This window comes from Typha latifolia, chromosome 5, assembly GCF_019914945.1.
Source record: "Typha latifolia isolate L0001 chromosome 5, TyphaL0001v2, whole genome shotgun sequence".
In the NCBI taxonomy this organism is placed as follows: Eukaryota; Viridiplantae; Streptophyta; class Magnoliopsida; order Poales; family Typhaceae; genus Typha; species Typha latifolia.
In genome coordinates, this window is record NC_133090.1 from 2,620,707 (window position 1) to 2,636,996 (window position 16,290).

The window sequence follows — 16,290 nt, forward strand, 5'->3', positions numbered from 1 at the left end:
AGCAAAATTCATTTTCTAATTTCTGAGAATAGTGTAAGATTACGGTGGTTTTTGTATCATCACTAAGAAAGATTTCTCTATATAATTTTGGAGTGTTCATACTTCAGAGGTATCTCACGTATGAAACTTGTGTTTAATACCTGTATAAAGAACTGCTACTTGGAATTGCATCAAGGGTTATGACAGCCGTAGAAAATGCCAGATGTTGAACTGTTTGGTGTAATATGGGTCTGCTTATTATCTGATGAGTAGTGATCTCAAAAGGAAAACAAATCTATTTCTTGTGAATGAATTGTTTTTCTTTTTATTATTAGACTCTTAAATTTACTTTAATTACAATGTAGAGGTACATGTTGGATGAACTGGTAAGTTAGATCCAGATAAGAATTTGGGTCTGTTTGCTTGCCAATTTAATTACCTTTGCAAGGAGTCTATGCTTCTTGCAACTTGTGTAGCTCAAAGTGTATGACTTGAGAGTTGCCCTTTGGCATCTTGGTGATGTATGACTATGAGCTTATCTTGAGAAGATGGACTTGAAAGGATTATTTGGATTGGAACTTGGTGTATATTTATTTGAAAATTTTCAACAACTTGTGAGAACAAAACCTTTTCTTTTCAATATGTGACAAAGGAGAGTTTGGCATGATTAGTGGGCTGATGGAAACTTGTTGATGAACATAAATTTGGAAGTTTTAAACAATTTGTGAGAGCAAAAGTCTTTCAAGAATGTGTAAAAGGAGATAACTTTGGCATGATCAATTGATCAGTGGACGATGGAAACTTGATACAGAAGTCTGGTAGTTTTCAACTTGTTTCAACTTGTCTCAGTCCTATCCTTTCAGGAATGCTAGGGGAGAAGTATGACAAAGATATTGGGGGACAGAAATGACCTGCAACAGTGATTAAGGGGAGAAATAACAGCTAAACTGTTTAGAACGCTATTTGATACTAAAATGCTAATTTGATGCTAATATTTATTAGTTAACATACCATTAATATATAACATGATATGCGGTCCACTAAACCTTAAAAAAATAGATAACAAAAGCAAGCCTACAAAGTGCATAAATATATGTATATATATATATATATATATATATATATATATATATATATATATATATATATATATATATATATATATATATATATATATATATGTCAGGACTTGAATAGTATTTGAAATCACTAAGACTAAGGAAATAGTCTCTTCTGAGTTCTAAAGGATTAGTCAAAGAAAAAGAAAAAGAAAAAAAAGCCTATCTCCTCAACTTTGACTAAATACTTAGGAATCATCAAAAAAGAAACTTGAGGCAATCATCCATGAATGCAGCACCACAAGGCTTGCATGTGGCATGGCAGAACACAAAGTCTACAACTTCCAACTTGGATCATTACTTCTTTTCTTTTTTCCTCTTTCCCCTTTCCCTCTAATGCATATACCTAGAAGAGCCTTTATCTCTCTCTCTCTCTCTCTCTCTCTCTCTCTCTCTTCCCTTTATATGTAAGTTTCCAGAGGGAGGTGCAGAAAAAATGAAAGAGTCTATCAAAATATTCAATGTACATTATGAGATTCCATGTGGGCAAAGGAACCGAAAGTGCACACACTGGTGGAGTTCTCTATATTCCAAAGGTTGCAAATCTCTTCCTAGTCTTCATGCATAAAGACCCTTTTCTTCTTTCCACAGTTTCCTTTCCTACACCTGCTTGTAGTTAAGAAAGCCCATTCTTTCTCCTCCCCCTCTCTCTCTCTCATCCATTCCATACAAGCGTGATCTTAAATAGCTGGACTCCGAGGAGTTGCGAGCAACGTTCGTAAAGGAAACCCTAAGCCACAGTTAACTTCAGGAATATATTTTATTCTTATTATGAAATACAAATTATTAATAATAGTTATATTTTATAATACAAAATACTATTTATCAGAACTATATTTTATACTACGCATTAATTCAATTACTATTTATTCTTGATATCTATTCTATCAATCTAATTAATATCAATCAAAGTATATTTTTATTTTATATCACATCAAAAATAATTATTATAATCTTATACCACACATAAACTTTGGTTAGGAAGGCCAACATCTCTAATCACCTCGATGAAAATATTATTTATTACAATTATCTAATTAAAAGTATTTTATGTATATATATATAAAGAAAACATGCCTAAAATTCTCTTAACTAATAAAATTTGAATTTTCTATCACTTGGTTTAGTTTTCAATCACAACATTTTGCTAACTTCATAATACACTTGTAAGCCAATCAATTTAAATCATTAAGAGGTTGTAATTTTCTTAACTACCGCATTTTCGTGTCACATTTTCCTACCTCCAATTTATAACTTTTTTATTTCCCAAATATACCATCCAATCATTCTATAGTCTATGTTTCTTATAATTAATATAATATGCGAAATATAAGTAGTAGGCAAATTCGATACAACTTGAGATTAATTCACAACTTGCACGCTATCTATCGAGCTTTTAGAGCTTCATACCATCTATTATTATTATTATTATTATTATTATTGTAATTATAATCTTATGGGGGAGATTCTTTGCATGGTATGATTTGGAAATTCTTGTACGTATCTTGCAAAAGGAGTGCAGAATGATTGATGTTAGCTAATCAAAACGTTGACTAAAACGATCACTTTGTGCTGGATCCAAGTCATCGAGATTATGATATTTGACCCACTTAGACCCATGCCTTGGGATTAATTACTTAAACCAAATCACCTAAACCTAGCTAAGTATAAATTAAATAATTAGGGAGTTTTGTTTTCTCTTCAATTTACACCATAGTTTTTCACTATTCTTAATTTGATCCTTGAAAATCGAGCTAAACTGTAATTTGCCAAAGCAAGGATCGAATTGAAAAATTGTCAAAGGAGAGGAGAAAAGGGTGTTAAATGAGAAAGTTTTCAATCGGCCCGATTCACAGTCCGAGTCAAATCTTTACTCCATTCAATGCGTATCAACCACTCCAATTCCAGCCACGCGTTTAGAAATAAATGCAATTAACTCGACTTATCCCGAAATCGACCGTCCACCAGAGATCTAACGGTCTCTATCGTTATCTCCTGGGGCCCGCCTTTGTACGGAACGGGCCCCACCTATGACAGCCGTGGTCACTAGCCGCCGGGGACCTTCTGGAGCATCTCGGCTGTACACGTGTACTTAGAGACCATCGACGGTGGGAAATCGCCGATGGTGAGCAGCCAGCTAAGGGGCCACTTGGAAATCTCCCCCACTTAATGCACCGTGACGTCAGCGAGGCTCCCTTAAATCTCTCGTCTCTCGTCTCTCCTCTCTCTCCTCTCTCCTCTCTCCTCTCGCGGTTATTTCTTGCTCCCGAGTTCGCTTAATTCTCGCGTGGCGTCTCGAAGCCGCGTCATAATCTCTCTCTCTCTCTCTCTCTCTCTCTCTCTCTCTGATCGATCGATACATATATGTATATATGCGAAGGATTTGATTTGATCGCGTTTGAGGTGGATTTGCTTCGATTGGAAGTAAGTCCGAAGGATTCGTTTGATTTCTGCATCGTTCTTGATAAAAGATCTATATCCCTGTGGTGTTGATCGGAGGTGGTTAGATGATCTAGTTTTGTAATTCTTTATCCTTTATTACACATGAAGAAGAGATGGAAGTTGTAGTGAATTCAGGAAAGAGTATAGGAAATTGATGGAGTTTAGATATTATCCGCTTTGTTCTTGTTTGATCTGATTAAAGTTTGACTCGTTTGATATTTATCGGAAACCCCGATGGCTGTTAGACTTTTGAAGCTTTCGAGTAGATCTGAGATTGCCTACACTTTAATCTGCATATATCTTTCTTAGAGGCGTCAGTAAGACGATATTTTTGAGGTCGTGGTAAAAAGCTATTTCTTTCATCAGTTTGACTATTAACACGATAAATAATTTTCTCTGTTTCCTTCAAATAAAGCCAGGATGAGAGTATTTGTCTCATAATTGAGTGTTGTTTGTTAAAGCAGATGTCTTGTAATTCATCAGGAAGAAAGGACATATCATTGCTAATCCTTTCCATCTGTTCTTCCTTTTCCCGTTCTCCTCTTCATTGGGGTCCTTCTTGTCTGTGTTTGTTGGTTCCTCTTCCTGCTAGTCTGCCTGCCTGCATTTGGTGGTCTTCGGGTCTTTCAAGGGCTTCAATGTTTGCTAAGCTCGATGTATTGAATATCCTCTATTGGTATTTGCCAAGGTTTCTGGATACCTTTCTGGAGATGTGAAAGATATGAAAAATAAAACTCAGTGCCTCTCTCAAGATAAACATTTGCTGGGGGGAGTGCTTGAATTGGAATCTAAAGTAGAAGCAGGTAAATGGTTGGTTAACATGGACAAACCAGAATAAGCCAGAGTTTTAAGGACTTGAAGAAGAATCGGGCTCTTCTTTTCATAATGTCAAGTACCCGTAAGAATTCACAAAGCTAAGTTTCTCAGAAGTAAGGAGATTTTGGCAGGAACTTATTCTGTTAATATGCTTGATGAGCTTTGCTTTTCAAATGATATGCATTTTAAGAAGCTAGAGATGCTTAATCGCTGTTCCAAAGTTGAAATATCTTACGCCTACTTTCTCTTATAGAATGTGTTGGTGGTTCATTGGAGAATGTCACCCTGTTAAGATGTCATATTCTATAGATCCTGGAGAAGATTCCCTAATCCATAAGGTTTTGAGTGATCTGTTTATTTAATTTCTACTCTGTCTTAGTCAATTTATGTGATTTAACTACTGTCCATTTAGATAGTGGTGCAAGAGTATTGAAATATATCATAAAACGGTATTTTGAAGCTAAATTTCATCCATTTTCAGGATTGACTCGGGAAATCTACAGTCATACCTGAAGGTGACCGCAAGATCTTGACATTGGATTAATTTATTTCCATCAGAGTTCATGTCAAGAACTCTATTTGATGTGACTGCATTCTCCTGAAGAAAGTAATACCATCTTATGCTTATGCACGAGCAAGATCAGGATGTCCAACTGGAGTTTCGACTTTCTTCATGATCCATATTCAAATTCTGGTTATTATGGACATAATACTCAAAATGATGTCGACTTCTATTGTAATGCTTATGCTAGAGATGGTAAATTTTTGAATTCTTCTCCAATGCAGAATGATGCGATCATTGTGCATGCTCTTAAAATAGAATTTTGACAATTTGCTTTTGCAGAAGTACCTCTGTCTTCATATGCAGATCAACAATTGCATGAATCTGTCAGACATGATTGGTTCACTGCTTCTACGATGAACTACAATTATGGTACCCTAATTTCCAGAATTTGCATAAGTATTCGCATTCCATCCTCTAAACCTGTTAATTTCCATTTCTTCCTAAGATGGACCCTTCTCATGTAGGAAACGAGGGTGGTCAGGATGAGGCAGATGATATGGAACACTCCAGTTCATGTTCAAGTCCTGTGGAAAATTCATTTGAAAGGGATGCATGGTCACTAGAGCTTGCAGATGATTTTTCGGAAATAGATGGCGAAGTCAGCCAGAGGTTTAATAATATGGTCCGGATTCATGTAAGTTTACCCATTGGTTCAAGTCCAGCTTATTCTTTAAAAAAGGTTAACCTATGACACATGCTTATGGTTTGTTCCCCCATTTCTCAGATAAAAAAGAAAGACAAAAATAAAAATAGAATCCTACTTTACTTATGAATAATATCATTTTATATATCCTCATTCCTTGATGACTGGGTTCTGGAATCAGATGATGTCTCCATTTACAGCATTTGGTACCACGTAAAATTTAAGTTCTTTATTATGCTAATTTCCTTTTGTTTAATGAATAAAATAAAGACTACATATTTGGTATATGTTTATCAATCTTATGTTTTCTCGTTAGTTTTAATCAATGTTGTAAAAAGTGGTGCATGCATCCACATAGGAGGCTGCATATGCAATTTTGGTCCCTTGACCTCCCCACTTAGACTGCATCTAAGCATGGGGCCTAGGCACAGTCAGCCAGATAATTCGTACATGAGCAAGACAACTTATCACCGCTGACTTTATGTAGATATAAGCACGTTAAGCAAATATGTTGGCTAGCTAACAAACAAACAAGATATCAAACTATAGATGATGTTTTACTTATTTTTGTATTTTATAGTGCTAGTTTTGTAATTTATCTTAAATTGTACTTCAACAACCTCGGAATAAGAGAACAACCAACTAGAGCACCTTTTTTGGCTTTTCTTTTTCTAGGTAAACTGTTTTACCAGCTAAACAAGGATTAACCTTTGAACTTTAGGAGATATGTCAAACCTTTGCAATTGTAGATTCCAGAACATACCCAAAATTATTCATGACCTAGCAGAAAAGTTGTCACAAGGCAAAAGTATGGCTGGCTAAGTGATCTATAACCAAATTTCTCGCGATAAACCTTTGTCCTGTTTTACCTATTACATACCCATACGTTTCCTCAAACAGGGTTAAAAATATAGTTTGCTTGCAGTATTGTATTATCTTTGCACATGGATACTTTATGGAGCTTAAAAATATAGTTTGCTTGCAATTTCTGGTCATTTATTTATTGATTTATGTGACTATTCTGTGATCCTATTCCTTCAATGTTTCCTTGTATATGCCATGTTACCTTCATAATTAGCTCCCACATTTTCAATTAAATTCTGGTGAAAGTTATTACTGCCAAATTTGTGGGGCCTATCTGAGACTTGTAACTCTTAAAATTTTTGTAGCATGTTCCTAGAATAAATGGAGAAATTCCTACTGTTGATGAAGCCACTTCAGATCATGAAAGGCTGATATACAGGTAACATGTCTACCTGTTCAAGTTTGAACTATTATTATGAGATGAATCTTTCAATAAGTTTAAGAGGGCCACACTTTGTTTGACAGTAAGGAGATTATTGAGGTCAAATGAGAAGGTATGATCAAACAGATTAAAAATGTTGTATACCAATTAGAACGTGTTGTTTTTCAAGTCATTGTAAGAGTGCTTAAATGTTAAATTGTATTTTAAGAGAATTAAAGGCTTATTGGGTTCCTTTTTCTCAAATTTTACTAGATGGTCCAGTGATGACAGGTTCCAACCTTACCATCATTAAAAAATATTGCCTTCTATCTGGTCTTAAAATAAATTTAAATAAACTATTTATGTTGATATTAGGTTGGTATCTACAAGATACCAATTTCACTGATCCTACTTTTGTGATTGTGCTCATGGATGGACACAAGAAAAAAACCACATTTATGTGCTTTTCCTTTTCCTTATTAGAAATTCTGGGATGAGTGTTTTATTAATTGGCTTCTATGACAATATGATTATTTCCAAGTAATTTCTATATTGACTGAAATATTATGAAATCTACTTTCTATTAATATGCAGCAAGCAGTTTTACTTACACTGAAAATTGGCTGGTTAAGATTTATTCCTAATATGGCCGGAAGGATCAAGGATATTTTTAGGTCTTGGTCTTTCTCATGTGATGCCTCTATATCTTTTTATTTATTCTAGAATCTGAGTGTTATTTGCTTGTCTTTGTAGGTTGCGTTTGTATGATTTAATTGAGCGTAAGGTCCTGGGAGATGGTAACTGTCAGGTTAGTATGGTTGTCCAGTTTTCCCTGTCTTTGTAAGAATTGTGTACCATGTATATACCATAGAAATTAAAATGTAAAAGGTAAGGGAAAATGCCATTAGTGCATGTATTATGCTGCAATTAACATTGTTGTGACTAAAGAAAATTCTAAGATCAAGGTAGAATCATTATTAGTTTATTACAGGTTTACTGTTAGTATATGTATTTATAATTTATTTTCATGTACTAATAATTTGTTTTCTTTTCTCTCCTTCTGCATCTATGTCACAATGAAATAAACTACAAATTGGTACAAAGTTGATTTCATGAGCTAGACTGAAATGAAATTAATCTTCTTTTCAGATTAAAGAAGATAATGAAGCTGGCTTGCTTGTGTTTTGACATAACTACAATTTTTTAAACATATCTTCTTTTATTTTGAAGCCAGATAGCTGTACTCATATTTTCTTTTGTCTTCTCCATTATTTTCTAAGCTGCCCAGCATGATTCAAAGTCATTCAAACACTTACTTTAGAGTCAGCTGGTTTCAAACTCAAGCAAGCAAGTTCTAGCTGCTTTCCTTTATTTCTGGTATTATTTTACAAGAGAAACCTGACTTTCTAAGCAATATCTACATTCATTTGCTGATATCAATTATCAAGCTGTCATCCGTCTGTTGGAATGCATTTGTCTCTTTTCATACCTCAGAATAAGTTTGGATTCAACTCGTTTAGCCCTATAACTAAAAGAGTTTTCCATCCATGCAAGTGCTGAAATTAGTTTTCTGAAACTCTTTGATTTTCTATGTGTTAGCATGACTTCTGATATTCTCAACTCTCCAGTTCCGAGCATTATCTGATCAATTTTACCGGAGCCCGGATCACCACAAATTTGTGAGACAGCAAATTATTAATCAGGTGAGTGTTTTGAGCTATCAATTTTTTTAAATATATAGTTTGCTACTCAAGGTCTCTTATTATGGTTGATCTGTTTTTTTCTCATGCATCCTACCATGTCCATTTTCCCCAGCTTGAATCTCATCCCGAGAATTATGAGGGGTATGTACCCATGGCATATAGTGAATATTTGGAAAAGCTCAAAAGGTATGATCTATATCTCATAAAATGATTATTTCTAAGTTAATTATGCTCTTTAGAAGCACATTTATTTCTAATTCAACATTACATGTTAAACAGAAGTGGGGAATGGGGTGATCATGTGACCTTACAGGCAGCTGCAGACTCGGTATGCTTTCCCTTCTGTCTTACTTGCCACACTTCCGTTTGGATCTGTAAGCAGCAAGCTTATTGGCTACATTTTACACCAACACTGAAGTTGTCTTTTGGTGGTATTTAGTTAAATTAGTACTACTTTATCATGGTATTACAGTGCATTCTCTATATTGTAACTCTGCACTGATGTTGGTGACTTGGCTAGTGTTAATCTGCAATTAAGGATTATATAGTAGCTGTAATTTTGGGGCCGTAACAGATCGATGATTTCATTTTGGAGAACCTCCTCATCTGGGTTTCTAGCCAGTAATTCCAGTAGTGATATTTCTCTCAGTGCGGAACCTCATTTGCTATGGAGTTTACAGGGGTGTTTGGGTAGTGGGACACTTGTGGCCAATCCTGAGAATTTCTAAGTAGCTGTACCATTAAGCCTTTTTTTCTCCTTGGTGATCTGGAACTAATTAAGCTCCATCTTATGGAAAAACTGGTAAATATAGCTGCTTGTTAGTTCATGTTATGCCCTCAAAATTTACATCTTAATATTCCTTTAGGCTTTTTCATGTTTAGTTCGCATATTAGAGGCGCATCTCTGTTGTAACCCAATACTCGAGTCAACAGTCTGTACACTGCCTTGATGTGGCTCTCTGCAGTGGCATGCCATTAGCTTAGGACATTACCAAACAAACAGAACAAGCTAGTTTAATGAAATACTATATGATGTTTTCTCCGATCTAGAAGTCATATTTGAGGCTGCATATTGGATGATTAGTTTATCTTGTACATTTCTTTTATCTGCCAAAGTTTTCACATAAATGTAACTTCACTCTTTTCAAGTAGTACATTTGATTTTTCTTCCGGTAATTTACATGCAAATGATTAAAGATACCCTTAAATTTATGGATTGCTCTTCTTGATTATCTTCTGCAGTATGGAGTCAAAATTTTTGTTATAACGTCTTTCAAGGATACTAGTTACATCGAGATTGTGCCCAAGATTCAGAAGTCTAAGCGAGGTATGTTTCAGATTGTTGATTTTATCTGTACATTATGATAGCGTAAAATACTTTTTAACCCCATTCCTGCCTGAATTTCTATTTGTGGCACTTAGCCCAATATGATTTTGAACCATTTGCAATACATACAGTCCTTAAATTTTAGAAATGAGAAGAAATTGGAATGAATTAAGTCGAAGACATCGATTTTCACAAAAATCCAATTTCCCAACTAGTTACTGTGAACTAAAAGAAGCACTTCTGTGACTTTCCTTAAAAAGTAGTATCTGCCAAGCAATTGCGTACAAGTTAGAACCCGAGTGATTAAATATCATAGATGAAAGTTGAAAAAGTCAATTTGAATTTTGGATCAAGGATAAAATGTGTTTTCCCTCTATGATAATAAGCTGTATATTACAGTACTTTTGTTGGAAGCTGATATGTCTAATAGCATGATGAATATGAATGTAAGATAGATTGTACTTTGTTGTGCGAAAATGTAAGTCCTTTTGACATGCATGTTAGCATTCCAGGATAATACACATATGCATGTCCATCATGTCAGTTTTTGGAAATATATATTAAGCGGTTGAAGATGTTTCCTTTACAAGAGTTTGCAGAGTTATGTAAGTGGGTGCATATCTCTACAACATGGATATGAATGTATTTAGAGTGATGGATTGTGTCAACAAGCATGATGATGAGTTAAACTTAAACATTACTGCACATTGTCTCTAAGTACCATAAGTTTCCCTGTCTCACTTGGAGGTAGAACATATGTGTTCCAGATACTGCAAATAGATATCTCCACAAAATAATTTATCGGAATACAGATGTCTCATTACTCACTCGGCAGTTTACTTACCTGTTATTCAGTTTTCTGTAAACTTATATGTTTCCATTTTCAATAGCATGCTAGCATTTTCACACAAAAATTCTAGTTAAATTGATTTGATCAGTGAATTGGATGGGTAATCGAGTATAACCTTTCCATGCCATCATATGTATTTGTTGAGGCCATTATGGGTTGGATCACTATTTAATGGGTTATTCTGTAACTTACCGACTTCTGTCTTCTGAGTGCATACTTTTGCAAGTACACTAGTCTGTCGTTTCAATTACTTTTTTTGACTATTTACTTATTTAGGCCCGCATTGACATAAGATTTTCTCTTTTGCAGTTATATTCTTAAGCTTTTGGGCTGAGGTACACTATAATTCAATTTATCCTGAAGATGGTGAGTATCTAATACTCCTCAATTTTTGGGTTGCGAGATAAGAAAATTAGGATAGGGATAAAACCTAAACTTATCACGGGATAAGGGATGGTGCTATCTCATTCATATCTTTTTTTTTTGGTCTTTGGTTGAAAAAAACAGAATAAATGTAACAATGTATTTGGGAAATAAGGGATAAGAATTGTGTTTGGTTGTGATAAATGTGATAAGGGATTAAAATAATCAAATTGATCTTATTATTTTTTTCCTTGATTTAATATAATAGATATTTGTAATTTTATTTTACAACTATTATATTGTCTAGTTATTTTAGAAATTTCTGCCCAAGAAAAATTGAGTAAATTCATCATAAATAACATCATCAATGGGCGGCATCCTATATCAAAATATTTTCACTATATACATATTATAAAATTTTACAAAGTATATTATAATTTTATAGCATTGCAATATTCAACATAGATCTAGCATTCAAAATGTGGTATAATATATCACTATAAATAGTACATAAATAAAAAGATATTTATCATATTTTGTAATCTTAGCCAGTTGACACCCGTTTGACTTTATTTTTCTGGGATAAAGGGAGGTTTTATTCCAAAACACCTCTTTATCCCTGTTGCCAAATGGGCCCGACTTCTTAGCAAGTTATGCAACTCAAATTATACCTTCAATGTGAAAATCCTAGAGGGTTAAGTTCTATGAGTATAAAATCTCTCTCTCTCTCTCTCTCTCTCTCTCTCTCTCTCTCTCTCACCTGCTTGTTTTCTACGGTTGGTGCAGATCTACCAACCTCACAAACAAAGAGGAAGAAAAAGTGGTGGCACTTTGGAAACAAGCATTAAAGTAGTAGCATAGTGGGCCAAAGCATGAAAGGATTTGCTTTGTTCGGCTCATCTTCCAGATCCTCAGATTCCATTCAAAGTCCTTTTTTATCCATTTTCGATTCCTATAAAGTTACGTTCATATATATATGTATAAAGTTCGTTCGTGCCCAGACTTACAAATTTTTACTTGGCGTTTATTTGCCTTCTTCATATAAGCAATTCCATGAAGATGGCAGTTATTAGCTACTGCTGCTCTACTTCCATAATTCATCTTCACAAATGTTTTGAGTCTTCCAATTTTGTAATGTTATTGAATCAAACTAGTGGTGTTATCATACATTGAGAAGGAAACTTGGGAGAGTGCAATTTCACCACCTAGTCTTGACTTGGTAGTTACTCTTCCCTACTACTAAGGAAGTCATGCAATTGACTTTAAATTCAAATTATTATTGTATAGAAAATTGCTTAGTGATTTAATTATTTGGCTCAACGGTTCAGTTTAATTGCTTGTTCGGCAGTATGATTGGCTTAAAGGAGTAAGATATTACAACGATTTAGAGCAGGTCTTGACGATGTTTAATTCACAGCTTAAAGTTTACATTAGAGTATATTATATTTACTAAAGTTTGGTAAGATCTAAGTATGGGCGGTGCTTTTCCCAGTCTTTTTTCTAGTACTATTTAATGGTCTTGTTTGGCGTTCAGCTGACCTGCTAGATTGTAGTGCATTTCTTTTCTTCCTTTCTATGCAAGATAACAGAGTGGAATATTAAAGTACATTTTGATTGATGTATACCTTAAATGTGAATTAAGGAGTTCATGGATCTTTTGGTAAGGAAATGGACGTGATGATGTATGTATACACCTGTTCACCTGAGATAGAAAAACGTGCACGTTGACAATTCTTCTTCATATTTTTATAAATAGAAAGATATCTGGTTAATATTTATAAATAAAAAGGACTTAATTTGTAAATTATGAGGGTTTACAGGAAACAAATGAAGCCTTAGCAAACAGCACATAAATTTTAATAAAATAAAAATTTAAAGTTTAAATTTTTGTTTAGTAGAAGAAACTCCACATCAGCTCCAAAAGTCATCTACCATATTAACGAAAATGTATCTATTTATCATTTCATTATGAACTAATCTATAGATTAAATCCTCGAAATTAAGTCAACATGAATAATCGATGGTTTCACTTTAATAAAATACATCTCAAAAAATAAGCATCGGATTCAAAAGTTTACAGCCGTAACTTTGGATTGGCGAGATCATTATTATTATAATATATATATATATATATATATATATATATATATATGCAGATCTATCAGCTGAAAAGGAACTGAAAGCAACTTTCCGCCCTTTTAAGACCAAAACTACAATTCTCCATTCCTTCCAGATCTTTATTGAATCATTTAAAATATTTCCAAGGGAAGACCATTCAAACTCCATAGCTATAAGAATAATAAAACTTTTGGTTTGATCCAATCTCAGCTTACCCTAAATCTCGAGATATAAAAAAGACTTAATTACTTAGATCTAAGAATGTTTTAATACACTTAAAAGCATGGATGGCCGTGCCGACCGGCAAGGCACTTGTTGTGCTGGTCGGCACTTGTTGTGCCGGCGGCGTACCGGCACATGGCACGAGGGGTGCCGCACGGTACCCTTCCTAATAGTTCTGTTGCTCACCGTCGAGCTATCTGTTGCCGATCACCGTCTCCGTCTCCGTCTCCGTAGATGAGCAGCGAGTGGCGGTTGACGACGATGAAGGTGAGTATTTTTTTTTCTTCTCCTCTTACGACACCGCCACGGCCGGCATGTGTCGCGGCACGACCATCCTTGCTTAAAATCATTTAACTCTCGCATTGTGGTCCACGCCAAGTTGCAACTTACAACCCATTAGTCAACAATTAGCTAAGATATAAAGACTTAATTACTCTCGTAGAAATATTTTCTCATTGCCAACAAAGAATACAATAGGGACTATAATTAGAGGATGTGCATGGTTTTGGTAATAACTTATTGTTACTATCCCACTAAAAGCTTGAACACAGTTGGTTGGTTGGATTCTTATAATATCAAATGGGCATGCGATGGATGGATGGGGACCATGCAAGTCCAACAAAAGAAGCTATCTCATAGGTGATGGATATTGACCTGAATGATATCAAGGGAAGCTAGCTACCACTCTAATTCTATGTACATCTCCATCACTACTTTAAATTCGCATTGATTATCGTAGACAACATCTCTATCAATCCATCCATCCATCCTGATGTAGGATAAGCTACACGAAAGAGACAAGTATTCTTCTTCTTCCTTCTTCTTCCTTCTTCTTCCTGTTGTTCTTTCCTTAAGATATGAACGTCAAATGATAGACATAGGATTAGAGTTTTAGAGATTAAAATCTCCATCTTTTAGCTACACAAAGATATACAGAGTTATATATCCTCTCTTTTTCTTTATGCTTTACACTTTTTACAAGTTAATTTATTGTCGTTCATCTAGAGTTTGGACTTTGGAGCCTTGGATAAAGTCAAAAATATCAAAGGAGGGGCATATTTGGTATTCACTTTATCTCTTTTTATTTATGTCTAAAAGTCCCTATTTTTTACCCAAGCTACTTAAACTAGTTCTTATACTTGGCGACCATAGAACCAATAAGTCCACCGGTAGAATAATTCTCAATTCAATTGAAGGGACACTATCTAAATTACTCTAATACCCCTTTGTATTAAACATAGCAAAGAAAATAAAATTATCAGAAAACCTAAATTATTGTTCTCTCTAATTAGTTTGTCTAATAAATATAAAATAATATTTTAATAATTTTGATAGTGCTATTGTTGTTAAACTGGACGAAAATTTAGGAGTCTCATTAATTATAGGAATTGGTTTAATAACAAAATTATTATTACAGAGGGTAAAATAATTTTTAGCATAAATATATAAATGTATAATACATATAACCATCAAAATTAGAATATTATGACTTTAAAGAAAAAAGAAAAAAGATAGAAAACGAAAATGCAGAGCATATTGAAAAATAGGCGTCTAAACGATAACCAACAGAAAAATAGAAGAAGAAGAAGATAGCACACGTTCACTCGTAAAATAGGAATAATATTTTTCTCGAATAAACCTCGCATAGTTAGTATATAAACACCCGTTCACTTTAAGAATAAATTCTTTTTTATTATGGAATACAACTATTTATTTTATAATAACAGCTAAATTTTATTACAATGCTATTCTAGAATACAAATATTATTGATCAAAATTACATCTTATACCACACGCTAACTCAATTATTAATTTACCCTTAACATCCATCTCATCAACCTACTTTATATCAAATCAAAAAATATTTATAATAATTTATAAAAATAAATAAAATCTTTTTCTATCTTAATTTTTTCACTTTATATTATATCAAAAATAAATTATTACACTCTTATTTTAAAATACAAGTGAACAAAAGAATAATACTTTTAGAATAAAGATCTCATTTTGAATATAACAAAGAAAAACATCTATTCTAGAATTGATCTTACGAGTACTCCCACCGTAAACGGAGGACTTAGTATATAAATGTTTCTTTCAAAGTAGATACTTTTCTAATAATTTGAAGCCGTGTAAGTTGGCATCAGTCATGGAATCCTACTTTGTTCACATAGAACTAAATAAGCAAGAGTTATATACATATATATATTCCTAGGAGAGAATAAATTCTTGGTCGTTTCGTCCAAGTTTAAAATTTATACCACAAGATCCAAAGCAACAAGAAGACTTTTATTTTCTAACAATTATTAAAATTATAAATAGAACTAGTCTAGCAAAGAATACAACTTTTTCCAATTTCAATTCTAAGAGTTTTCAATGTGCCGTTCACGTCTTTATATCGAGGCTAAAAGATGAAAAACGAATAGATTCTCATTACGTTACGACCATCCATCGTGTAGTCTATTCATAAATATATTATGTGATTAAGGCTTTTTTTTTTTAATTTTTTCTTTAATGCAAAGTGCCTTTAGTTAAGTTTTTAGATTATAATACTTAAATTCTAAACTGCTTTTGAGTCATAAATATATGCTTAAATTTCGTATTTGGGTGAATACTCATCGAAACTTAATTATTTTCGCATAAATACACTTTTAGATTAACAATGAGGTTAACTCTTATATTAAAATTAAGCTAATAATTAGCCAACTCGGCCGCATAATATAATTTATTTGTTCTTATAATAATTTATATTTTTAACCTCTTGATTAAAGAGGTAAACTAACAACTTAGCAGCTCACTTCTATATTAAATATTCAATTCAGAGTGTACCTTATGAACTGCTACGTTTTTTTTTTTTTGTGACACACTGACCTCATTAATTAATAAAAAATATCTAAAATACCTCTTTTATTAGTTATT

General features: G+C 33.5%; 1 protein-coding gene across 2 annotated transcripts; it reads left to right on the forward strand.

Annotated features, from left to right (window-relative positions):
- Window positions 1-3,300: 3,300 nt before the first annotated feature.
- LOC140788578 (OVARIAN TUMOR DOMAIN-containing deubiquitinating enzyme 12-like) lies at window positions 3,301-12,239 on the forward strand. 2 transcript variants are annotated; one of them, XM_073137866.1, is made up of 12 exons: window positions 3,301-3,521; window positions 4,837-5,112; window positions 5,200-5,289; window positions 5,385-5,554; window positions 6,733-6,806; window positions 7,542-7,596; window positions 8,417-8,491; window positions 8,604-8,677; window positions 8,771-8,819; window positions 9,734-9,818; window positions 10,978-11,034; window positions 11,818-12,239. In XM_073137866.1, the coding sequence occupies exons 2-12, from the start codon at window positions 5,001-5,003 to the stop codon at window positions 11,877-11,879; spliced, it is 903 nt and encodes a 300-aa protein (XP_072993967.1). In that variant the 5' UTR covers window positions 3,301-3,521; window positions 4,837-5,000; the 3' UTR covers window positions 11,880-12,239. The 2 variants fall into 2 exon arrangements, with proteins under 2 accessions (XP_072993967.1, XP_072993968.1); XM_073137867.1 differs by having other exon boundaries at window positions 3,487-3,596.
- Window positions 12,240-16,290: the final 4,051 nt, after the last annotated feature.

Excerpts from the sequence above, each read along its gene's own strand:
- LOC140788578 (XM_073137866.1), top strand. The coding sequence starts at position 5,001 with ATGTCCAACTGGAGTTTCGACTTTCTTCATGATCCATATTCAAATTCT. Across the intron at positions 7,597-8,416 it reads TGGGAGATGGTAACTGTCAG|TTCCGAGCATTATCTGATCA; the intron begins GTTAGTATGGTT and ends TCAACTCTCCAG. Across the intron at positions 11,035-11,817 it reads TTCAATTTATCCTGAAGATG|ATCTACCAACCTCACAAACA; the intron begins GTGAGTATCTAA and ends CGGTTGGTGCAG.